This window comes from Suillus subalutaceus, assembly GCF_016647625.1.
Source record: "Suillus subalutaceus strain FC151 chromosome Unknown DFJ58scaffold_38, whole genome shotgun sequence".
Classification (NCBI taxonomy): Eukaryota; Fungi; Basidiomycota; class Agaricomycetes; order Boletales; family Suillaceae; genus Suillus; species Suillus subalutaceus.
The window spans coordinates 266,140-290,546 of NW_024540287.1; the positions used below are offsets into that span (position 1 = coordinate 266,140).

The following is a 24,407-nucleotide window of genomic DNA, read 5'->3' on the forward strand; positions in this document are numbered from 1 at the left end:
CTTAATTAGCTGCAGTACTGAATATTTAGAGTCGACAATCACAGACAGAGTGATGTACATGTATACACTACCAGAACCAGAAGTAGACATATAATTTCCTATTGTCAGATTTGATGATTTGTTCCAAAGTTAAGCAACGAAAAAGCGAATGACTCGAGAACGAGAGCGAGAGAACGTGACGATGAGTACTATGCGAGGTATGGAAATGGATATGTGTGCGATGTATCATAAACTAGGCCGATGATATACTCCGGAGCGCATCGATGAAAGATGATACAATGGGGTGACAATGAGAATGAAAAACACAGGTAACAGTGATGAATGGAAATCTTATGTAGTCCAGAGTAAGTGTTTCTACCTGTGGGAATCGTCAGCATGGTTTCCGAAGCAAAAGACTACATTGCAGAAGCGCACCTCTTGAGAGAGACAGGAATACTGTCTTGAGGACCAGCCTCTAAGAAGCGAGACATGCGAGTAAAGAAGCCCCTCTTGTTCAACTGTTCCTTACGAGACGCTCGCTTAGTTTCAGCACGCGCGATCTTAGCGCACGACCATGGGTGAAGGGGCATATCCATTGCCAGCGGTCTCTGGAACAGAGTAGTAAGAGAGCCTCGGATGCTGGACGTTGCGAGGTTTTCATCTGAATTCGTGAAAAGTTGCACGACCGGTAACCTGTGAAAGGATCGCTTGGTAGTGATGGGGTAGCCGGCAATGCTCGGTACAGTACGAGCTGTTCGAGGACTCGGAGAAGGTGAGTCCAGGTGCCTAGCTGCACGGGAACTGGCACGCTGTCCTGATGAGCTACTTGGCATCTCAGGGGATGACTCCCAACCAGACGTAGGAGTATCGGGGGTATAGTTGAGTTTATCCCCATTGGACTTCTGACATTTAGATGGAGGTTTAGTGTGTGCCAAACCCAGCTCTGGCGGCTGGGAAAGGGAGATAACATCCAACGCAGGGAAGACCTTCACAATGCCATAAGCTTCGATGTTAAACCAAGAACGCGATACATACCTTTGGCATTACGCGTATCCGCTCCTGTTTGTGACCTATCATGCTGAGATTGGCCAAAGAGTCTCGCGGACCCCAATCTGACACGGCCGTGACAGAAGTAGCAGGTGACGAAAACGATGGGCTGTCCACCGTTGCAGACGCGACGGTTGTAGTCTCATCATGCTCTAAGGAATTCGCCTTGGATTTGACTGGAGTAGATGTTGCGCTAGATGCGCATGAAGCTGGTATTCCTTCCACGGTGGCTGGAATGCTGGCCCAAACTGCGGCAGTTCTCATTCGCAGACTGGTAACGCGATCTGCTATGCGACTACCAGGAGGATCGGGTTTTATATCCTCCTGGTTTGAAGATCTGTCCATAGCGGAAGATATAAGCCCAAATTCTGCACCGCCATCCCAATGTTCAGCTGGCGAGGGCATCACAGGCTGTAAGACGCCATCCTCAGAGACAGCCAGGATATGTCTGGATAGGTCTGGAACGGCAGAAGTTGTACAAGGTAACACTGTGGGATGTATTTGGACCGACTGAAAACAAGTGAGTCGACTGCAGCACATAACGCCGAGAGAGAACTTACAGGGCCCTTCTTGAAGACGCTAGCCAGAGACATCTTTTTGAAGCGCGTAAGAGTGGAGAAGAAGCGAAATTTGCGAGCCTTAGAAGATGAAGGAGGGGATGTTACATCGTCAAAGGTTGGCGAGTTGGACTCGATCACAGGCTTTGTATCCGCAGGTGACTTGACTCTGGAAGCAGAGCCCCTACTCTTGCGCCAAAAAGTGAGATTGGTATTGAGTGTGTTTCTGATAAACATCTTGTCGACAAGCTTGATGTTGATGCTAGAGAGAGGTCCAAGGAATGATGTGCGAAACAAACAACCTGAAATTTCAATCGCAACCATCAGTTCTATGACCCTCAAACGTGCTCAGTATGAAAGGAGAGTCTCTAAGATATCTAGCGAGGCACTTTCAGCTTGAAGCAGAAACAGTGCCATATATCTTTGATCGTCCTACTGGAATGTAACTAGACTCAGCAACACTCACAGATAGCAGCATACTCCAGAAGGAGTAAGAAGATATACAGATAGGCACAGCCTCCACTTAGACTTAGCTAGTCTGATGAGTTCGATCGAGGGAATGACGGCTTCGTGGACTAAAGGCCTAATGGTTTGCTCCTAGCGGTGAAGACTAAGTTCAACTTTGATTGCCGTAAATGGATATCTCGTATGTTTGTTTGGTGATGGCTTCGGTTTCAAACAAACACGGGAGAAGCGAGATTTACACGACGGAGGTCTTATGTAATGGCGATTCGCGAAAGCTATTGTCAAGGTCTTGGAGCAGCGGTCACCGAAAAAAAACTGCTGCGGGTCATAAATAATGTTATATCTAACAAACAGCCCAGAGCTTGGGCTCGACGGCCTGGGTAATACAAATGATTCCTGTTATCAAGAAAGGTGCCAGTACGTACTACGTAGGCGCTAATACTTGAAATCGAAGGCGCTGCCTAAAGCGGAGTCTCCCTCGAAGCGCATGTGTTCGACCCTGCCAGTCTACTCATAACTGAATCGGCGGGCACTGCATTTCGTGAAATCTCTGCATCACACCAGATACTCAGGGTGCTAAGTAATACTTATCATGCAAGTCAACGGCGAGATCGAATTGTGCAGGTCGCGTGCTGGACCCCATACCATTTGGCCAGGTAGATTCGCACTTACCGTTCAGAGACCTAGTAAGTCTATGAATCTATCGGAATAGCACACCAACAGGGCAGAGTCTCTACTCCCTGCGCGTTTCGATTTTCCCGGCGATGTAATCGTGACCCACTAGTTTCAATGAATATTGTACATTAGAAACCGCATACCAGTCGATCAACTTACCTAATTATCAGGACATCGTCGAAGCCTGCTGGTCACAGTATGCTGTGAACTGGATCATTCCTAAGGCCCGTCAACTTCCAAGAGTGGTCGAGGATGTGAAAAAATTCAGTCAACATGAAAATCGATCCATTAACATCCCTAAACATTACAGAAAATAAGAAAGAGAGCCCAACAACAGAGAAAACAACACAGCCAAAAGAGATATAAAGGACGATGAATGGGCAGGGCCGACGATATGTAGTTGGTCGAAAAAATTCGGTCAACATGAAAGTTGATCCATTAACATCCTAAATATCACAGAAAATAAGACAGAGAGCCCAACAACAGAGAAAACAACACAGCCGAAAGAGATACAACAGGACGATGAATGGGCAAGGCCGACGATATGTAGTTGGTCGAACCCGTCGTGCCCGAATTTCCGCACAAACCAGATTTCTGCAGAAGAGCAGTAGGATAGAGAATAAGAGGCACGCCTCCTAAACTATACTGTGCGTCGATGGTGCCATTGCTGCCCACTGGCCACTGTTGACAGGTCAGTATACTATGACAAGATGTGAGTTCTGATGTTCGAGGTAAATCTGAGAAGCAGCTGACTTGGTAAGTGACGTGCTTGCAGGATATGGGGTATACACGGGAATACTGATATTTTGAGGCTAATAATAGGGTATAGTAAGATCAGAAAAGATCGAAGATGCGGATAAAGGTTCACATGGACTTACGGGAGATCCGATATTAGTCATGATGGAGACACAATCCCCCTTCAAGGTTGCGATGCCGTATGGTGATGTCGTGAGCACCTGCGTTGGCGTAGTTGCCCATTGCGTGTTGTTAACCAAGAAGTTGCGGAACTGTGAGGCGCGATGTTTAACATTAGGCCCTCAAATTCAAATTATGGCATACCTGATTCAATGTGGTCATGAGTTGGTATGTCGTAGTGTTAGCATATTTCGAAGGCCACATTGCCTCGCGGTTATACTGCGGCGGCGTAAAGGCGCATCAAAATAAACCAGCAGGGTCAACTTACAGGATCGCTGTTCCCGCTAAAGCCCTGCTCTTGGCCATAATACACAATAGGTATGCTTGTGAAACGTCAGCGATTTATGGGCAAAAGCGACGATACAAATCACCCATCAGTCATGAAGTTGAACACCATGGCGTTGCTGTTTCGAGTCAGGATCTGCAAGATACAATATAGGAAAGAACTGACTATAAAGATTGCGGATCGACAGAGAGATTCGCCCAGCGAGGAACGTCCTGATTTTCGATAAAGTTCCCGAGAAGTGTGGGGTCCTACAACCATTGAATTGCATCCAGAAATAGGTGTGGACCACATACCTTGAACTTCGCTGCCTCCTGCGCAATCAAATCTGCAACAGCACTGGTATTCAGTGACCCAGGAATGGTGAACGCGTCAAGGAGCGCAGTGTACATGGGGTAGTTCAGAACCGAGTCAAGGGCATTGGGTCCCTGGTAGAGAGCGGTATCGCTGCAATACAGACTCATGTTAAGCAGAGCAGGATGGACCGCTGAGACCTTACTCGATATCTGAACCAAAGACTTCTCCTATGCAAAATACACTGGCATTGCCACAGAACACGGGCCAGAAGCCAATGTCGACATGTCTACACCTCAGTTAGCACGAGTGAGGGGAATGAGGGAAGCCTTACTTCGCAGCTGACAAAATACTTATTACATTGTGATAATAAGATTGCTTGAACACACTTACCATCAATTCGGAGTCCATCAATGTTGTATTCCTTAACCAAGGACTGAATCCAGCCACTGAACCCGGCAACAACAGTTGGGTCTTCCGTGTTGAGGTCAGGAAGAGGAACGACGGTATCGCCTAACCAGCATTGTTCCTCGCTGGTGGTGTTGCTCCAGTCTATGACACAATATGGATGGTATTGCGACTACGTGTGAACGACTCAGCAATTGGATGTATGTGACACGCAGAGAAGTAACCTTACCTGTTCTTTGAACATATATGTAGATAAATCGGGGGTCATTGACGTGGCCATGACATCGTTAACAACGACATCAACCATCAAGTACCTTGAAAAATTCAACAATGTGAACGTCGGTGTCTATGAACACACTCACATTCCGCGACGATGCAGTTCATCTGAAAGATCCTTGAGATCATCAGACGTGCCAAACCGAGAATTGAGTTGAGAAGCATCTGCAATCCAGTATCCATGGTAGGGGTCTCCATATGGCGTACTCGGACCCTCGTAGTTTTGGGAAACAGGACTTATCCAGACTAAAATACCAAGTCAGACGTCTTAATGGCTATGAGTGAAATCGTACGTACCTGCGGTGAAACCTGCGTCTTGGATGTAGTCTAGATTTTGGCGAAGACTGTGGGAGGTCAGGATGAGGCAAAAATGAGTACTTGCGATACTTACGAATTCCAGGTCCCACCGCACCATGTACGGGTCCCCGGGGGGCATTGGTTAGGGTCAGCGCCGTCTGGCAAAGCATATCTATCGATGATGACTCTACAAAAATCAGTCAATCAGATACTTTGCGAAATGGGCAGATGTACGCACTGATAAATTGAACGACCTCGCCATTGGTCGGGAGTGGCGGCATAAGCAAGGGGCAAGGCAAACACGAGAAGGGCAACTGCAAGAAACGCAGCGTGTGACATGATACGAAAAAAGAGCGTGAGTTATAAGGAGCGTAGAGGATGGCCCAGCGAAAATTGGGAGTAAAAAGAGTGAAGGTGCTGAACGTTTAGGACACAGTTGGCAAGCTGGAAGAAGGTGGAATACAACGTTCTGATAAACTTTTTGTAGTGCGGCTTACCCAAATCGGGAACCGTGAAGGTACCGAATGACCGTCATTGCATAGTGAATGACGGTTCCGACTCGTTATCAACATGATCATATGGGCTCTGGAGGTAATCTAAAGCTTGAGCTTGAGTACGTACACAATGATGCACACCTTCTCCAAGCAATCCGGCGGCTCAGGTCATTGCAGCGCCAGATTCACCATACATATTTGTAAAGTCCATTAGAACGGCGAGCGGAGGTAGCCCATCAGAGTCGTAAGTCCGATTACTTTATAACATAAGGTTATAGTATAAGTACTAACGTACATTAAGTATTGCATTATGTCATTGATGCGTGGGAAACCCTGCCGTGCTAGTAGCAGTTGTGCTCTCAATACTACCGTCTTTATAAATTTCAGATGACTTCTGAGGACGCTCACACATTTACCAAGTACGGCTGGCTCGTATGCCTATGGGTCCTGACTGTTTCGTTCCAGGTATTTACCCAATCATGATGCAAATTCATGCCCTGACCACGTCCTTGTGCAAGTATGGTTATCACACGTCCGCTTTGAATCAGCTACAAGCTGTCCTGACGTGTAAAATCACTGATACAGCTGCCCCAGTGTACTATGGTCTGCCCACATGTATCCCCATGTCCGACGCAACATTCTCTGTAGTTACGTCCATGTATACCCTGGGAGGCTTCTTCGGCAGTCTGAGCGCTAACATTGTTATGGACCATTACGGGCGGAAAGGCGCTTCTCGTCTCAGCGCTGTGCTCACAGCTGCTGGTTCTACCTTATTCGGACTGTCTTCTTCCGTAGGTCCACTGATTCTGGGCAGGTATGTACTTCATACTAGCAATATCCCCTACTTCAATCTCCCACGCCCACAGATTTCTTGTTGGTTTTGCAGCAGGCCTGGGCATTTGCCTTTGTCCAATATACCTGTCTGAGATAGCACCAGCTAAAATCAAGGGAAATCTGGGTTCGCGCTGTTTCTTAGTTCATCAATCACCAGTAATATCGATTGACCGTCTCGTTAGGCGTTCTAACACAGCTGGCTATAGTTGTCGGTATCATGGTCACCCAAGGAATGGGTTTCGGTCTCGCCACTCCCCGACAATGGCGTTTGGTACTGTTTACCTCAGCGGCGATCTCCATTTTCCAGTATTTCGTCAGCCCGTTTGTCGTAGAGTCCCCTTCATATCTCAACCGAAAGGGACTGGTAGATCAAGAGAAGTTAGCTATTCGCAGATTGTGGGGCGGAATCCATGATGTTTCGCGTACAGATCGTGAGCAGATACTGGCTTGCTGAGACAAGTCTCTGATCTTATCTTTAGCTGAAGAACGAGACCACGAGGAACCTCTGTTGCCAGACAGCGACCGTGCCACAGAACGCCTCTCAACTGGCCGCCAGCCTGCAATGACTATTCCCCAACTGTTCGCCTCTACTGGACTTCGCCAGCCTCTATTGACAATTATTGCTGCTATGACATCCCAACAAATATCAGGAATCAACGCAGGTAAGAAGAACGCTCACTTGCACAATATAACATTTCTCAATGTATCGTAGTCTTGTACTACAGTAATGATATACTCTCTAAATCCCTCCCCGAACTAGCATCATATGTTTCTCTGGCGATCACAATTGTCAACTTTTTCATGACTTTTCCGCCGATCTTCCTTATTGAGGCAAGTTTGATCGTGTTCAAGTATTTGCAACAATTTAACACGGGTACTTAGCGAGTGGGCAGGAAACAACTAATCCAGTTATCAGTTGCTGGCGCTCTTCTGTCTCATCTGGCTGTTGGTTATGGGCTGAATAACGGCCTCGTGACTTTGTCTAGTATCGCAATCACCACCTTTGTTATGTACGTGGATTACATCTAACTCCTCTACGCAACTCATGTTATCTTGAAGGTCATTTGCCTTCGGATTAGGTCCCATTCCGTTTGTCATTATCCCCGAGGTGGCACCACCCCATGTCAGTTTTTTCACGAAGTGCATTGTTCCTTCATTGACCCTATACAGGCTGTGTCCGCTATTTCATCAGTGGGTTTATCGCTGAACTGTAAGCATTTATTTGTGCCTTCGAAAGTCTATCTCCAGCTTCAATTTTCAAGGGTCGAGCAATTTTGTCATTGGTCTGGTCTTTCTTCCGCTGCGCAATTTTCTTGCAAATGGCGATCCAATGAAGGAAGGAAGAGTATTTTATCTCTTTGCGGCTGCGCTACTTTGCTCGACACTTTGGTTTTCGAGATTATACAGGGGTTAAGGGGGCACAGCGGATCACCCGGCTCGTATGTAACGCATATCTATGGCAATAATTCACTATCCATCGACTCATACGACGCTGAGGTGCACCGTCTGACATTCATATCGTGTAAGTACTGCCGCAGTTTGCAATGGCGTTGTGCTGTTCTGGTCATCTAGTGTACCTTACATGTCCATTCGCTCGTGTCTGAACTGATACATTGATACATGATGTTCTAGGAGAATGTAAGGCGGGGACGACAAAAACAATCGGAAATACAACTCCTCAGAGCCCAGTCAGTCTAAGGTGTTATGTAAGCGACGGTGATCAGGGAGACAGGAATCTCTTGCATCGACCACTGCTGTGAGCTCGCAATCCTGACAGCCATGCCTGAGCAGGAGACAAATGATCAACGTTTTCACCTCTGTTTTCGCGACTTTCGACCTAGCCCAGCCAGTCACCGCCGTCGCCGACCTCTTCGATATTCTGAGTCGCTCTGGTATACGGACTCGCAGGTCCTTGCAAAAGATTGTCATGTCGACGCGATGCTCATGAGTCATCATATACCGAATGACGATCGCGATTGCGACGCAGTACCATAATTGAGCAGCCGAGTCATTGTGACTGGACACAGAGAATCAACATCAATGCATCACCCAGCCCTGGTATGTATGTCGAATTGAGTTTGTGCAATCATAATAGAAACCGAGATGCTAGGGGCGGGGAATGAGTACTTATCAGTATACTCGAGCTGTGCAATGATTCTGATGGGCCGTAGTCAGTATCACCACAGGTCTAAGTATATTTGAGCACGCTTTTATCAGCATGACATGCAGACGACAATCAGAGACTGGGACAACTTGCCACTGTCTTCGAAACAGGGGTACTCGTCGCAGGTGGAAGTATTCACCTTAGCAAACTTGCTTTTACTGCACGACGGCATTGGTCGTTCAACAGTGGGTACTTCAATAGTGTCGATCTCAGCCATGGTATTAGAACACTTCTTCAGTGTCCCCTACGGAGTTAGACGCTACCACGCAGATACGGAGAAGAGTTTGCCAAACTCATTCCGTGCAAAGAACACCATTAACATCACTGATAGGGAGACGAGCCAAAGTCACATACACACAGTGACTCTCTTGCACCAGCTGAAGTGCTTATGAATCATCTGTGACGACTACGCACCGATGTGACCCCCATCATCGCCGATAACTCATCATTGCATGAATCATCTTCGCCGATCGATTTTATATCACCCCAATATGAGAATCGAGCCGGTCGTGAATAAACTTGGGTCCGCCGTCGAGAGATACGAGACTGTTTGTCATGACTGGACAAATGTTCACGAGGTGTACAAGCTACATGCCACTGTGGCTTCTGGTGTGTAGGAGGCTTGAATATTGAATGGGCACTCGCATATGATATCTAAGGTGTATCTGTGGATCACTAATTCAGTCAGTATTAGATATATAGTCGTGCTTCTTACTCACCTGACTACGAACAAAAATGAAGATCTGAAATCGAACATCGTCATCCAGGAATGTGAATAGTGTGGTCATGACATATAAAGAGGATCTATGACGTTGGTGAGTCAGTAGTTGAATCTAGGATGCAAATTGCTCATACTACTCACGCATTGGAGCGGTTTGGGGCAGCCATGGCAATGACTTGCATGCCAGCAAAAAATAGGACATCCCTCACTGTCAGCGTCACTGGCAGATATTGATGCCGTCAAAGCAGCTGCAACTGCGAGGACAAAAGAGAGACGCATTGTGAGGATGTGATATGGGATCAAATGATTCTGGAGGGGACAGTAGGAAGACGCCTTGCTTTTATGTGCTGAATATTGTTCTTTATGGCGATGTACGGTACGAAGAACCTACCCACCTGAAACCCCATTTCGAACATATGATCATATATATCACCTGTGCCAGCAGATTGCCAGTAGTGCATTTGGCGTGGAGCAAAAGATCACCTTGCAAAGCCAGCAGATAACGTCCAATATTTTGTCAAGTCTATTGAAAATTCGGCGTGGAACAGAATATATCTCCTTGTGCAATGCGAAGCGGGGTCAGTGCCAGCTCGCAAAGGAGAGCAAGATGACATTGAATTGTTCGGAGATCTCCTGATATCTCCGAAACTCAGAAGAACTGACGAGTGGAGAAGGATGGTGGGGCGAATTGGGAGGGGTTGTATCATATCAAATCAACATGGTCGCCCTCAGCCGGATCCAAGCGCAAGCTAGAAAATACCAAAATCAGTAACAAACTCTATCGGCTATTTGTGCCATACCCATTCCCCTTATCTCGTACGCTATACCCCAGGACATCTCGCAGAGCACCGCGTCTTAATTAATTCCTGCAGCGGTATATCTCTCAGAAGAATTCCGCTACTCATGCTTTGTAAGCAGTGCCGCGTTGTCTGCCCTACCCCCCCTGGAGTTCTTCCCCCGGAGTTCTTCTGAGTTTCGGAGAAAACTCATGATATCAGGAGATCTTTGCGAGCTGGCACTGACCCTGCTTAGCATTGCACAAGGAGATATTCTGTTCCACGCCGAATTTTTAATAGACATGTTACAGATATTGGATAGTAATCTGCTGTCGATTTCTGGGCCATGTCCAACAAAAACAGCAATTAAGAAGGGAGTAACAATCAGGAAATCACACTGTCGGCTTGGTTGAGTTCTCTGCTTTGTTGCATTTGACAGAATCGGTGGCGTGTGGAACTCATTCACTTGGAGCGCTGTCGGACTTTGGTTACCACCTTGTCTTGGCCGAGACGCCGTGTGTGACATAGCGAGACGAAATCACCTGTACCTGTAGTTCAAAGTATCAGATTAGAGATAGCCCTTGATGCACAAAACACTCTAAACCATTGACAGTGAAGCATCAAATCAGGGAGTACTGCTGCCCTAGTACAAAACCCTCAGCTTGCAAGCCTTAAGCATCAAGCTAGAGACGAGGCTGACATAAGGCCCCCATTGGTATTCTTGCAAGCCAGAGATCTCAGTTCCTGATCTCAGTGCCCGATGGTGCTTCTCCGTCATTGGTGGTTCTTTGTCGTTGGTGGTTGGTGGTTCTCCATCATTCACAGTACACTGATCAAATTACTATATTTAGCCAACATGCGAATACAAACAGAAAACATCAAAAATCCACTACAGCGTGGCGAATTCTATAGCGGGGGATGGAGACTGGAGAAGAGCAGGCACAATACTCCACACCTCCTGGAATCTGTCCCGCATAGCCCTCTGAAGAGCAGCCTGGCATTTCGCATATCCCTGGATCCCCTCCTCTTCAGGTGCGACTAGGGCAGCCCTCCAAGTTGCCTGCTCCTCCCACCACCCTGCATGCCAGGAAAGAAAGTCAGCTACACGGCGCATCTCCTCTTGCAGGAGCTTGACTTCTTCAGCCCATCAGTTAGCGCTGGGCCTGAGACTTGCACCACTCGATACGCAATCCTATTTGAAGGATTAGGTCAATTCTCCATTCTGTGCCTGTCAAGGATGAGGACCCCTACCTTCAGATAGGACAGCCTCGCCATCTTCGCCAACTCCAGCTACACTGCGGGTCTTCCAGATCCAGGACAAGGTGCAGGTGCCTTCAGATTGCCCGGTTTCTCACTCCGCCATCCCCCGAACATCAGCCAGTCATAACTCTGGCAGCTCAACTTCCCAGTTTGGGTTGCCCAGGACCATGGATAGTGTCTTGACGGCTGACCAGGCTCTACAATACCACGCAACAGCGGTTTTCATGCTTTGTTCCACTTTGTTAAGCAACATGGTCGCCCTAGTATTAGCTTGTTGACCACAGATGTGCATGTCCTTGAACTTGTAGAGGTGAGTATGAAGTTGAAGTTGTCGGCAAAGCTCATCCAGAGCTTCATGTGCCTGTGCACACCGTAACTCCCACTCATATGCACAAAGCGGCCCCTCGCATAGCTCAGTGGTCTCCTTGACCTTTGATGGAAGCCACAGCTTGACTTCATGTGCCTTTCCTTGCAGATAGATGGTCCATTCGCAATTTCAACTGCATGAAGGTGGCCAACTGCAGGCATGTAGAGCAACTGAATGTTGCACCACTGCTCTATCTTCTGCAGGAGTGCATTTGAATGTTCCTGCAGCCTCATCATTTGCAGATCTATTGGATGGGCACTGAGAGCGGCCAGATCTTGTTGTAGGCGGTATCTGTAGATCATTAGATACAATGAATAAGAAACAAATTTCAAACACATACTGTTGTTCCTTGAGGTCCATTCCAGATGATATTAGTATGCTGGGAGAGATATCCATATGCAGTGAATTGTTGAGCCCATTTTCAAGGTCTTCGGCTTCCTGTTGAGACAGTTTGAGGTGCACGGCAGCCAGCATCATGGCTATATGTGGTCAGTCAAAATCTAACATACAGAGTGAGTCGCACTTACAGACTGTCGTTATCTCAAACAGATTTTTGCTCGAAAGGTCGCACTCCCAGCTTTCAACAACTTCTTTCCACTGAGCTACTTCACTCGGTTGTTCTTCGGTCAGCACACAGTTGAATTCTTCAAAGTCACGTTGGTGTTGTTCACACTCGGGAATTGCAGATTTGATCTTGCTCAATAAACTGATACCTATTGGCCATAATTTTCAATGTTTGCTGTGCTGAGACAATGATGAACACATACCGAAGTTAGTCACCTTCTTCCAATTATAGTAACTGAAATGATCATCGAGGGTATCTCTGCGTGCACCAGGACCCATTTCCCATGTGCTTGTAGTGATGGGATTGATGTTGGCCCATCCTCACTCCGGAGCCTCGCCATCGGTGCGTCCCATCCTCTTGATAAGGTTATGTGAAAATGATATCTGACAGGTGGTGATATGGGCTGGTAAGTGAAACTTGGGAATGAGGAATGTCATCGTCTTTCCGTCACACTCGAAGTGTAGATGCGATGGGTACTTTGACATGCGGGTCCACAGATGTTTGCTCCACTGACAAGCAATGTCATAAGACACATTGAGTGTGAGGACTTCGTTGGAGTGCTGCAGGATCAAGAAGAAGAGATAGTCCATGTTCACATACCTGGTGCGAAGTTGTAAGTTATGCAAGAAAGATCATTTAATAAAATACATACTTTTCTCCTTGCTGAAGATCCCCCACTCCACATGGCCGCTTGAAATTGTGATGAGAACAGTCTACAGTCCCTGCTCCCATCACAGCCAGCCCTTGTGAGTTTTTTGTTTTGGCAAGGTTCACAGCGTTGTGACTAATGCAAGTGCTTTTCTAAGTTGTTCTGTCAGCGATAGCAATGTAAAAGGAAAGTGCTTGCATACCTCTTGTGAAACCTTTCCAATATCCTTCAGGAACAGTTTGAAGCCAGTCTCCTCGACAAAATAAGACCACCCTTTACTCAAACCAGGGTCAACACTGTCAGAGGACACATTCTTCCGTACCAAACAAAAATTCGTGTCAATAGCAAAATATTGTGTGTACAGCCATTGCTTGTCAGGGGGCGCCATTCTCCAGTCATCAGGTAAGTTCTTGCCAGGGTGAGGGCAGGCGTGACAAAGAACTACACATCCTCCAGGTTCAGTCACATTGAAACCAGGCAGGATCATGACCTCGGCCAAAGTGTTTAAGAAGTGTGATGTTCCGCCATTGCTTGATCATGTGCAGTAAGCTTTCATAGCGATCCTATCAATTTCATGTCAGCAATTCTAACTTTCATAGACATACAACATGCATACCTTGCAGGGCTTTATTCCTGTGTTATCTGTGAGACAGGTGAGTGTCTGCCAACATTCGAACACGGACACTTTCAACTCGAAAGTCAACATCTGGAAGTGTTGCAGAAGTCGGAAGGTAGCAGCTGACTTGGGATCAGAGCATGTTGCAGGGTACAAGCGGGTGCGGAGAATTTGCATTGCATGACTTTGTGCGCATGAGCACCCGCAAAAATCTAGTGCGACCTCATGAACACAATTGATGTCCAGAATCACACGGTCGTTGTCAAACGCTCTGGATTGATTGAAGCATCGTTCGCCAACTGCATGGCCAAGCTGGATGCGGAGTCCAAGATGTTTGAGGGTAGTCTCCTCAAAGTAAGAACTGTTCCAGCGCTAAAACAACAGTTAGCGCACTTAAAGATAGACAATCTAGGTCACATACCTTGATCCTGTGCAATGGATTATCATGATGCCTTTCCACTGTGCAATCCTTACAGTATAGCTCAGTGCCAAAACAGTCCTTGCAGCGATACTCTGGCTCAAAGGTACATTCATGATGTCTGCGGCAAGCTTCTTGGGTAGCATAATGCCCACAGCCTTCGAGTCTAATCAACTCCAAAAGAAATTTCTCTCGGTCATTAACCCAATGGGCCATTGTGCGATCCTGTCAAATACCAGTTAAAACATTCAAGTTGTACAGTTAGAAATTAACATACACCTATTAGCCTTACGCGCTTCTTAGGCCCCAGTGTAGACTTGGCCAAGTAGCTTTCGTATGCTGGATCAATGAAGTCGCCGTCAGGTGTGCATGAGTCAAAATCGAAGTTAAATTCCTCCATAAGCGTCTTGGAGACTAATGGAGGTTCATGTGAGATGTGGACAGTGGTGCTTTCAGCTACATGAAAATATTCTGTTTCAGTGGAGATCCTGCCTGGTGCAGTTTGAGAAAAGCTTGAGTGTTTATGATAAAGTTCATAATCGTCAGCTACACGAGATGAGGATGACAATTTGACGATGTGCTTGCTGACGTGCTTGCTGTGCTTGGTTATTTCTGTTGAGTATATACCAGTCTCTCTTCAATTTGTCCAGTTCATGTCGACATTTCCCGCCACCCATGTTTGTAGCTGAGAGTTTGAGTATTGAAGCATCAATTGGGCAGTGTTCTGCATCACATACTCATGTGATTGATGGTGCCAACGAAGAGTACATGTGCAAGTTGTAGGTACAAAATACTATGCTATCTAGATAAAATTTGCTGCTACTTTAAAACCTTCTGCCACACAAGTTGGTCATGCTGGAGACACTCGAAGTAGTGATCTGTACTAATGTCCATCAATGTCAGTCCTTCATCCAATGCATCACAGTGCAATTCCACAGCATCAACAGCAGCTGCAGAAGATATAAGAAGATACTCTGTACATGCACCATCCACCTGCAGTGAACTTGCAAGCAGCTCGTGGGCTTTGGAGAGAAGCCCTTGCACCTCGAATAACATTCTTTCGCAACGTGGCCTCACAGCTTGCCATCCTTTGTTATCAGCATCACAGGCCAACTCGAGGCTCTGGCACTGTAGGACTGCATGTTGTGAAGGACCTTGCTGATACCCTAGATTGACACATAGGCGGTCTAATTTTTGTAGAAGTTGTTGAGTAACCTGAGTCATTCATTAGCCTGTTGGTGTGAGGTGTAGGATATATACATACATATGTGGCTCTGAGACCTTTACACCAGTGACCTCTAGATTTTAAGCATTCAGTGAGCTTGTGCCTACAAAGACACAATTCATTCCTATGAAAATTGACTGATGAAGAGGACATACCTTTCATAGTGCCTTTGCTTTGATTGTTGTTGAGCCTCAAGGCACTGTTGTTCAGTTTTGTATTTAGACGGCATGTGTAGTAATGCAAAGAATTGTAATGTGTCAGTTGAGAGTATAAGCACTAGCAAGCAACAAGTGCTGTTCGAAAATCATTGGAAAGTGTATCAGAATGTTGTCAGAATGTGCGTGTGACTTACTTGACATGTAATGGCACATGACCATGCTTTGGATTGTTGTGCGCACGGACACTTCAGGACAGATAGAGCAAACACTTTCAAGTGTCCACAGTTCACAACTACATGCAGATGGTTCAAACACTATTTAAATTCAATTCTAAAGTCTCTGTGTTCACAACTATACTACATATCAATTGGTCAAATGATAACACGAACATTAACATTCAGTACTACTGCTGTACAGACTGGCTTCATCACACATCACAACATGAGCCTCACATGACCAAAGAAAAATGCACCAACATGCCACATAGTCAAATTCAAAATGACCTGAACGTATACATATCTTTACAGTATGTACAGTACGGGCCAAAAAGTTGCTACAATAAATTCACTGGCCAAGATCACAATCAACCCATCTACTCAATCTATTATAATAGCAGTGAGAGGAGACGAGCCATCATTTTGAGTAGTAGCAGTGAGACTCGGAGATGAGCCGTCATTTTGAGTAGGTGTGTGTGCTAAATATAAAATCAAAATCAAAGCTTGTAGTGAAGAGCAAAAACTCACCAGCGGTACCAGGCTGAGACTTAGATTTGCAAGGGCTATCGAGAATTTTAGCATGGCAGACATAACACTGGTGGCAGTGTGCATGGAAAACGCAAGCAGGGCAATCATTTGTATGGGGAGAGGGCAGTTCTGCATCAGAATTCTCATGCGCTTGGAAGATTTCTGCATAGATAATCAAACAGTGAGTGTCAAGGAATAGAATTGAAATTTACCCACCATCTTGATCCCTGATGAGTTGCAGAGCAGCAGCGAGTTCATTGATAGTAAAGGTAAGTGGTTCCACCAAGGATGGAGTACATGGCTGGATGCAGACTGCACAAGTGTTGTTATTGGAATTGCTCATTTGAAAATGAACCAACGATCAATAACATATTGCTACTAAATGGGGGTGAGGGCGGTGGCTTTCATTTTGGGCTTGTCATGGATTATATATAGGATCTTAAATTTAACTCTGACCCAATGACTAAACACACCCAGATCCTTACAGCTAGCCTATGAGATGCAACCAGAACAAAAAAATAATGGAAGCAATGTCCAAGATCTTACCTGATATGCTGTGATCGATAACGGCACTTTAAAGCCTTTCCAGCCGACTTACCAGACCCAGACCAAAAAAAGACAAGGTAAGCAGTGACGCATGCCTAGGCAAGCTGCTGTCATTGATTCATGCTATCATGATGAACAGATGGTTGGATCCCGTGGATGAGCACTGAACAAAAAAAATTACCTAGAGAGTTCCTGAACGCAATTCAGGGTACTTTGTGAACTTCTTCCATGTAGCAAGGAGTTTAGATGATGCCTGAAATCAATTGCTGTACCAGACAAGAACTGTTCAGCTGTACTCAAGTTATCGGATCCGAAGGCTCGCCTCGCGTGCGTGGCCCCTTCCCATTTGCCTTTTCGGAGTTAGCGTGTATAGAACGGCAATCGATCTCCGGACTAGAATACGGTGACGTCCGAGACAAGGCGGATATGTAACTATGAAATCTAAGTCTCGGAGTAGAAAGAGTACGTATCAGTCCGATGGTACGGAGGGACTCAGAGAGTCGGCAAGAGTGCATCAAGCTGTATTCGAACTGATTACTACAGCGCTCAAAGGTCGGATAGTAACGGAATGAATCAATAAGCAAAGGTGCGAGCTAGTACGAAAGATAAGCAAGTTAGTGGAGCGTATTGTAAGTTGATGTCACGAATCATGAACGGTGAAGTACAAGTAAACTCGTAGGTAGGGTCTAAGCATGATCAGTAAGCATACGATCAGTAGCAGCGAAGTAAGGATACCGTAACCGTGTACAGTTACCAGTTGAACTCGTTAGAGTAATAACAGAAATGAAATAGAATCAAGCGGATCTGGGATCCGGCATGATATGTTCATCGATCTGGCGGATCTGAGATCCGATCACGATCTAACGATAATGGTTAGACAAGACCTTTTCAGTGAGGGGAAAACGGGTATGGAAGCAGTTGATGCGTGTAGAGACTCGCGTTTAGCACATAGGGCACATTCGCACCTTTTCACACCAGACAATGGCTGCGAACTCGCACCATCAGTATTGACTCATCATGTCCGGTTACACTTTCCGCGAAAGCGACAAGCGCGGACTCCGCACATGCATTCCCACACGCGCACCTTGCGCGCTTTCTCGCGCTTAAGCGCCCTGCATCGCCTATCATCCAGGAACGTCCCTCTATGTCCACCCACCTCATTGGTACGTCATATCCCTTGCCTCGTGGTTTGTAACAAGCATTGCAGCGTTATTACATGTCATTACGTATTCATAGCACTTATTGCTCCTATCCCTTCCGCTTCCGATGCGATTTCCATAGTATAAAGTTGCTGACTTACTACACCATCATTATTACTCCCCTTTGCTGTACTTCCCTCGCTATTGGGTTTTACTTTAAAGTAGTAGTCACCACTTGGGCGCACTTTGTGTTTCCAATGGTTATCGTTATCCGCCTATACTAGACCTTTATCCACGCTCGTTATAACACTCGCTCTGCGTTTGCACTCGCTTTGCACATCCGCTTCCTTATCCGTTTCCTTATCCAGTATTTTCCGCACAACGTGTGCCTTAGCGCTCACGTTCCCACGCTCGCGCTTACCTTAGTGCGCTCTCTCGCGCTTCGCGCTCACTTCGCTTTTCTTCTTGCGCTTTCGCACATCCATCGCACTTCAAGGGTCTTTCTTTCATCTGGTTCTGTGTTCAGTAGCAGTCCCCTTTAGGGTCGAACGTTCTTGCATTCTGCGAGTATAGCAGCTAGGCAGAGCCAAGACTCACTTATACTGGTTGAGCATTTTTAGATATTTCATATCAGCCCAGCCAGGTTGAGAACGCCTCACCGGTAGTCTAGGGAAGGTAAAGTCTCAGGTAGGATGAGCTCGGATCCGATGGGATCAAGGGTGGATGAAGCAGGCTTAGCTGCGGAGGTCCGAAGGTATGGATATATGGATGTACGAAGGTGTACGGATCCGAACCGATAGTGGACTGGAGGACTGCAGGCATGGATAAGGGTATGGAGTCATGGATAAGGGTATGGAGGTCCGGATGTGCATCCGGAAGGCGTCCGGAAGGCGTGGGAACATCATCGGACGTAGGTCCAGAATACGGGATATGACACCATAGTATAAAGTGGCTGACTTACTACTCCATCATTATTACTCCCCTTTGCTGTACTTCCCTCGCTATTGGGTTTTACCTTAGAGTAGTAGTCACCACTTGGGCGCACTTTGTGTTTCCAATGGTTATCGTTATCCGCCTATACTAGACCTTTATCCGCGCTCGTTATAACACTCGCTCTGCATTTGCACTCGCTTTGCACATCCGCTTCTTTATCCGTTTCCTTATCCGGTATTCTCCACACAACGCAGCGCCTGAGCGCTCACGTTCCCACGCTCGCGCTTACCTTAGTGCGCTCTCTCGCGCTTCACTGCTCACTTCGCTTTTCTTCTTGTGCTTTCGCGCATCCATCACACTTCAAGGGTCTTTCTTTCATCTGGTTCTGTGTTCAGTAGCAGTCCCCTTTAGGGTCGAACGTTCTTGCATTCTGCGAGTATAGCAGCTAGGCAGAGCCAAGACTCACTTATACTGGTTGAGCATTTTTAGATATTTCATATCAGCCCAGCCAGGTTGAGATCGCCTCAGCGTGCAAGAAGGTTAAAATTTTGCAACAACAAATTTGATTTTCATAGACAATGCTAATTTAAAAACAACCAGCAATCAAAAACTGGTTCAATTATAGATCTCGCAAGGGCGGTCGGTCACAACTCAATTCGCTGATGAAATCAATTACCAAGATGATAGGCAACAAGGCCAAAGGAACCCGGTGTGAAAGAGAAATAGCGACTAGGCTGGTTAGAAACTAGCGCTACTTATCCAAATAGGCGCGAGTGTAATATTCGACCCAAGAGGACTGCTATTGAAGCAACTCCCTTCAAATATGCAAGGGTAGCGATGATGCGAAGGGCTAATAACCTATAGTGACCTAAGACCAAAAACCAATGAGTAGCGTTGTAGCGATCAGCGACTAGCGACAAGTGAGTTCCGACAGAGAAACGTGCGTATAAGTAAGTAGCACTATGCAAGTTGTCCTATGCGATAGCGCTATGCGACGTCTGACTAGTGACAGCGAGAAGAAATCAAAAGAAGGGAAAGCGAGGAATAAGGTATGATAGTGTAAGTGGAATGCCTGATAGCGACTAGATTATAGCTTGACTACCGATAGCGATCCCGACGTTGTGAAAATCAAACTTATGAGGCAACTTTAGTGACGCACACTCAAAGCAAGTCAAGCGACACGCGATCAGAGAGATTGGCAAGAGCGGAATCGATTGGACCAAGACTAAGATATAGCTGACTAAAGTGACTCCGACACCAGCAAAGGTCCAGGGAAGAGAAGTACTGTACTGTATGTAGGACGGGTCATTTTATCATACTGCATAGGGGTTCGGGATGTGTAGGCGAGTATAGTAGCGACACTGGTGAGGGCACGATGTAGCGACAGGTAATAGAACATGCAGCGCTGCGGAGCATGAGGACACATGTAATAAGACCTGCGACTGATGAGTAGCGACATTTAAGGAAATATAACGCACCAGTGGAGGTAGGTGGACATAGGCAGGACATGGGAGGGCGGAACACCTAGACGTTGGACCGGGTAGCGCGCTATGGGAGAAAAGTGGTTCCAAAGCGGATAGCTTGGGAGCTGAATAGTGCTGGTGACTAGCGTCTTACTCTTTTCTTCTAGGCAAGTCAAAATATGCCTATGACATTCATACGCGCCTAGCGCTGGTATGATTGTCACACTGGGTCCACACTGAGGTGGAGATATTTTCGAAAATGAACTATGACACTGCTGTACGGTCCCAGATGAAGGAGAAAATCGAGTCTGGGTTGCTTGTGACTAAGAACGAGAAATTGATGGCAGTCAGGGAGTTGACAAAAGCAGCATACGAGGTGGCACTGCCTGAAATGCAGTTGTTGTGCAAGGCAAAGGCTGCCGAAGAACACAAAGCTAAGACTTCTGCCAGTGTCATGCTCTCCGAAGCTGCAACTGCAACACCTACCAATGCGCAGTATGCAAAGTGAGTGAGAATTGTCTATGTCTTGCTCACACTAACACATTAATTAGGGCACTGGAGGAGTGCATTGGCCCTATATCACAATTTTTGACGCGGTAAGACAGCTAACAGGTTGGGAGTGGACAGTAATTGGTGGAGGCCCTGATCCTTGTCTCGGTGGCATGCTTAATGTATTGAGGTATGTAGAATCTGATACATACATTCTCTGTTCCTAACACTGGTTGTTTTTAGTTACCACACAGGCATGAATCAATCTGGCCTTACATGGAAGCAGGCGACTTCAAGTTTTACAGACAGGCATCTCAACCCATACCTGAGTTATCTTGGGATGGTTTTCAGTACATATTTTCATTTCCATTAAAGACTTATCCCCTAATGTACTGTACAGATGAGGACAACAGGAAGAAGTGTGCATTGGACTATGTGCCCCCTGCAGAACAAGAAGAGAATTCCGTGCATCAAGTGGCCGAGGCTCCGATGATGCCAGATCTGAGTACCTCATTGCAGGTGGAATTCTCATCACCTGCAGTCCCCAAGAATCTGTTGCTACCAGGGCCCTTGAGCTTTAGCTTGCAAGGACTCAATGACTTGTTTCAAGGACTCAATGACTTGTACTCTTGGGATTTTCATGCCAGTCTTCTCAGCCAACAACCTTCATCATCGGCACCTCAACCTCAACCTCAACCTAAAACACCCACACTCCCTGCATTTCCATCAATGTCATCGGCACATCCCTTGCAATTAACTTTGCCCAAAACACCCATCACATCATGGAGAAAGGAGTCCAATTTTTGGAGCACCATGAGGGATTCGACCCTGACAACACCTCCCACTGTGCCTTTGACCACAGCTGCTGATGTTTAACTTCAATGGTTGTTCTTTTTCCACTCCCAGCATTAATCTGCCGGAAATCTCGGCTTCTCAAATCTCAGCTTCTCACCCCATAGCAACCAACCAACTTCCTGCCGCTGCCACTGCCACCTGGCTCCCAGTTGCTACTGCTGCCAATCTCGTTGCCCATCCTACTGCTGCCCATCCTACCACCGCCACTGTTACTCAGCTCATGGTTTCTGCTGGTGCTGATCTCGTTGCTATGGACACATCTATGGCAGCAGCACCGCCTCTTGCATTTTGGAAGTCACTGCTGGGGACACAACTACCATGGACGCACCTGCTGCACAAGTTGAAGCGCAAGTTGAAGAGGGTGAGCCTGTGGTAGCAGATCAGGGCGTTGTGAGGAATAGGAAGGGTGGTGTGAAAAACACAACCTGACTAGGCACTTGTTAAGGTACTCAGCCAGTATATGTCTAATGCTCTGCCTATGCTGCTATACTTGCAACAAAGATGCAAGAACGTTTGACCCGAGGGAAAAGCTACTAAGGACAACTCAAGATTGAAAGACCCGAAAGAGCGCTAAAGCGCAGGAATAGCACGTCGCAAGATAGAGCGCTAATGCATGGGAAAGAGTGGAAGTCAAGAAAGCGGACACTGAGTCAAAGAAGGGTAATGGATAGCGAGTGAGATCAAAGGTATTGATTGCAAGGGTAAGGGAAAGTCAAATAGGGGCCATAGAGCGCAACTAAAGGGTGACTACTTCTAAGTAAAACCTAAGGGAAAGGAAATACAGTTGAAGGGAAGTAATGTCCAAGTAATCACCATAGGTTTCTTATACTAGTAAACTATACCATCTTGGACTTGGAAGGGATAGGATATACATGTAATAAGACTGTAGCACTTTTTACAAACTCGAGGCAAGGCAAATTACATACCAATGAGGTAGGATGGACCATGGATGGATTCTGACGTTTCGGGTGGATCCTAGAGCACAAGAACAGCGTGGGAACAAGCGCTAGATAGAGCGGACATGCACTAATGCTCCTATAGACACATTGCTGGTAGTTCTGATAGCACTATAAGCATGGGAATAGCATCAGATAAGTCGCGGGAGTATGAATAGCGTTGCGGGAATGTGCGCACATAGTGCAGGAAAGTGTGGAATAGCGTCGGACAAGGGTTATGGCTGAGACAAGTGAAGACTGCTGATAGGGGAGTAGTGAATAATATGAGGGATAACTTTGGTCCACCTATTGAAGGCTTATGCAGGTATACATGCCTAGCGCCAATATGATTGTCACAGCGGTGAGAAAGGTGTTGAGCAGACTTTTGCTAATCCACCCCCCTCAGTCAATGTCCCTCTTTGAAAGACAGGTTGGGTCTGCCAGGAGTCCACACGCATGGTGCAAGCAAACATGATAGGTGAGAGCGCAAAGAGACTTAGGACAGATGAGGTAGAGAATACCATTCAAAAGAAGTATGTGCTCTTCCGGTCACTGTTGGACAGCACTAATTTTGAAACAGGAAGCGCAGATCCAATGCCTGAGTCACCTGCCTGCCTGCCCATCAAGATACTGTAGTAATGCTGTCATGTTTTCATTTTATCAGCTCGTAATACTACACTGCATGTATTTTAATACCCCTTGGGGCACCATTGACTCATTAATTCACATTGACTTCTTGCTGAAGTACTCTGCATATGAAAGTACATTCACGGTGTGACATGATAGACTTCGCAAAAATTTCATGCACACAGACACTTGTAACTCAATTAAATTTCAAGGTGGTGAATTTTGCAAACATCTTGAATTTCGGAACATCATGGACTTAGTGCAAAAAATTACATGGTATAGTACAGTATGCAGCAGAGGAGACTTAGTGAAAATTTGAGGTGGTGAATCTTGCTTGATTCGTCGAAGCCTTGTTTGACACGGACTTGTAAAAACTCATGTGGTAAGCAATCTTGACCCTGACCATCAAATTGATGGGCTAGACAGGTCAAGAAGGGGGGAAAGGCCAGAAATGGAGATGAGAAGCCGGGAAGGGGTGTAAAGGGCTAGACGGGTCGAGAAGGGGAAGGCCAGAAATGCTGGGAAGGGGTGTAAAGGGGTGTACCTACCAAAAATGGTGACATCAGAGATCTGAAACATTGTGGGAAAGTGTGAAGCTTCAGTGCAGAGACACAAAGAAGCGGGAAAGGGACATACCTGCCCAACTCCAAGATCTGAAACATTGTGGGAAAGCATGAAGCTTCAGTGCAGAGACACAAAGAAGCAGGAAAGGGACGTACCTGCCCAAAAAGGGCTAAGCCAAGCGCCATGCGAAAGCATGAAGCTTCAGCATAGAGATCAAAAGGCTTGATGCTTCATGATGCATCAAGCTACAGATGTCAAGGAACTAGACACATTGTGCATCAAGGTGTGTCTCTTATAACATACCTTTATGCTTCAATATGACAGTATAGCCTGACAAAATTGTGCATTTCTATTGTGTTTTCGACATCCCAACTTCCAGTGCTGCTGCTGCAACAAGCTTGCAACAAAATAAAAAAAACTCTTGTTGGGCCTAATGTGTAGAGACCAAAGGTATACACTACAGTAGATGCAATATGAATGTGTGTTGTTGTTGTGTTGCTATTCAGCAATAAGTGAAAATTGTGCATTTCCCATTGAACAATGGGTCTCAAAGTTAAATTTATGAACCTTCAGAAACATCCAACCGAAAGAAAGTTCAAAAGGTATTCAAGCTCCACCAGAATTGTTAGAAGCAGTGCTGTCGGGTACGTCGGGATGAGTACAAGCGCAT

The 24,407-nt window shown here is 46.3% G+C and overlaps 7 protein-coding genes across 7 annotated transcripts; 3 read left to right on the forward strand and 4 right to left on the reverse strand.

Annotated features, from left to right (window-relative positions):
* Positions 1 to 5: 5 nt before the first annotated feature.
* Positions 6 to 2,194, reverse strand: DFJ58DRAFT_782339 (uncharacterized protein). The gene is made up of 5 exons (XM_041389840.1): positions 2,050 to 2,194; positions 1,587 to 1,885; positions 1,015 to 1,536; positions 415 to 965; positions 6 to 358 (listed from the first exon to the last, which is right to left on the reverse strand). Exons 2-5 carry the CDS (start codon positions 1,818 to 1,820, stop codon positions 355 to 357), a joined length of 1,311 nt encoding a protein of 436 aa, XP_041245160.1. The 5' UTR covers positions 1,821 to 1,885; positions 2,050 to 2,194; the 3' UTR covers positions 6 to 354.
* A 936-nt stretch (positions 2,195 to 3,130) lies between these two features.
* DFJ58DRAFT_782346 (glycoside hydrolase family 13 protein) lies at positions 3,131 to 5,944 on the reverse strand. The gene is made up of 17 exons (XM_041389841.1): positions 5,694 to 5,944; positions 5,435 to 5,640; positions 5,291 to 5,383; positions 5,197 to 5,243; positions 4,986 to 5,145; positions 4,853 to 4,937; positions 4,609 to 4,795; positions 4,550 to 4,556; positions 4,421 to 4,504; positions 4,218 to 4,368; positions 4,090 to 4,172; positions 4,010 to 4,042; positions 3,907 to 3,961; positions 3,783 to 3,857; positions 3,602 to 3,730; positions 3,477 to 3,535; positions 3,131 to 3,423 (listed from the first exon to the last, which is right to left on the reverse strand). The coding sequence occupies exons 2-17, from the start codon at positions 5,533 to 5,535 to the stop codon at positions 3,177 to 3,179; spliced, it is 1,596 nt and encodes a 531-aa protein (XP_041245161.1). The 5' UTR covers positions 5,536 to 5,640; positions 5,694 to 5,944; the 3' UTR covers positions 3,131 to 3,176.
* Positions 5,945 to 6,077: 133 nt separating this feature from the next.
* Positions 6,078 to 8,186, forward strand: DFJ58DRAFT_682758 (general substrate transporter; the record flags this gene model as incomplete). The annotated part of the gene is made up of 10 exons (XM_041383250.1): positions 6,078 to 6,155; positions 6,209 to 6,504; positions 6,557 to 6,648; positions 6,707 to 6,955; positions 7,004 to 7,186; positions 7,237 to 7,355; positions 7,407 to 7,534; positions 7,584 to 7,647; positions 7,695 to 7,734; positions 7,787 to 8,186. 10 exons carry the CDS (start codon positions 6,078 to 6,080, stop codon positions 7,936 to 7,938), a joined length of 1,401 nt encoding a protein of 466 aa, XP_041245162.1. The 3' UTR covers positions 7,939 to 8,186.
* A 933-nt stretch (positions 8,187 to 9,119) lies between these two features.
* DFJ58DRAFT_658712 (uncharacterized protein) lies at positions 9,120 to 9,305 on the forward strand (the record flags this gene model as incomplete). The annotated part of the gene is made up of 1 exon (XM_041382045.1): positions 9,120 to 9,305. A coding segment is annotated over one exon (186 nt), but the record flags the coding sequence as incomplete, so codon positions are not given.
* A 1,769-nt stretch (positions 9,306 to 11,074) lies between these two features.
* On the reverse strand, positions 11,075 to 14,276 carry DFJ58DRAFT_715870 (uncharacterized protein; the record flags this gene model as incomplete). The annotated part of the gene is made up of 12 exons (XM_041384166.1): positions 11,075 to 11,322; positions 11,437 to 11,480; positions 11,574 to 11,908; positions 11,947 to 12,103; positions 12,153 to 12,291; positions 12,340 to 12,525; positions 12,580 to 12,665; positions 12,702 to 12,937; positions 13,026 to 13,178; positions 13,229 to 13,516; positions 13,643 to 14,014; positions 14,064 to 14,276. 12 exons carry the CDS (start codon positions 14,274 to 14,276, stop codon positions 11,075 to 11,077), a joined length of 2,457 nt encoding a protein of 818 aa, XP_041245164.1.
* Positions 14,277 to 20,526: 6,250 nt separating this feature from the next.
* On the forward strand, positions 20,527 to 21,987 carry DFJ58DRAFT_726701 (uncharacterized protein; the record flags this gene model as incomplete). Its single annotated transcript, XM_041385398.1, has 6 exons — positions 20,527 to 20,771; positions 20,819 to 20,830; positions 20,869 to 20,946; positions 21,000 to 21,106; positions 21,157 to 21,487; positions 21,663 to 21,987. The coding sequence occupies 6 exons, from the start codon at positions 20,527 to 20,529 to the stop codon at positions 21,985 to 21,987; spliced, it is 1,098 nt and encodes a 365-aa protein (XP_041245165.1).
* A 1,591-nt stretch (positions 21,988 to 23,578) lies between these two features.
* Positions 23,579 to 23,932, reverse strand: DFJ58DRAFT_726702 (uncharacterized protein; the record flags this gene model as incomplete). The annotated part of the gene is made up of 3 exons (XM_041385399.1): positions 23,579 to 23,743; positions 23,810 to 23,826; positions 23,893 to 23,932. 3 exons carry the CDS (start codon positions 23,930 to 23,932, stop codon positions 23,579 to 23,581), a joined length of 222 nt encoding a protein of 73 aa, XP_041245166.1.
* Positions 23,933 to 24,407: the final 475 nt, after the last annotated feature.

Bases quoted from the DNA above. Each gene is read 5' to 3' on its own strand.
- DFJ58DRAFT_782339 (XM_041389840.1), bottom strand. From the start codon at position 1,820: ATGTTTATCAGAAACACACTCAATACCAATCTCACTTTTTGGCGCAAG. The intron at 1,537-1,586 runs GTAAGTTCTCTC...ACTTGTTTTCAG, and splicing joins GCGTCTTCAAGAAGGGCCCT to TCGGTCCAAATACATCCCAC. The intron at 966-1,014 runs GTATGTATCGCG...GGCATTGTGAAG, and splicing joins GGATACGCGTAATGCCAAAG to GTCTTCCCTGCGTTGGATGT.
- DFJ58DRAFT_782346 (XM_041389841.1), bottom strand. From the start codon at position 5,535: ATGTCACACGCTGCGTTTCTTGCAGTTGCCCTTCTCGTGTTTGCCTTG. The intron at 4,173-4,217 runs GTATGTGGTCCA...CAATGGTTGTAG, and splicing joins AGGAGGCAGCGAAGTTCAAG to GACCCCACACTTCTCGGGAA. The intron at 4,043-4,089 runs GTCAGTTCTTTC...GACTCGAAACAG, and splicing joins GTCGATCCGCAATCTTTATA to CAACGCCATGGTGTTCAACT.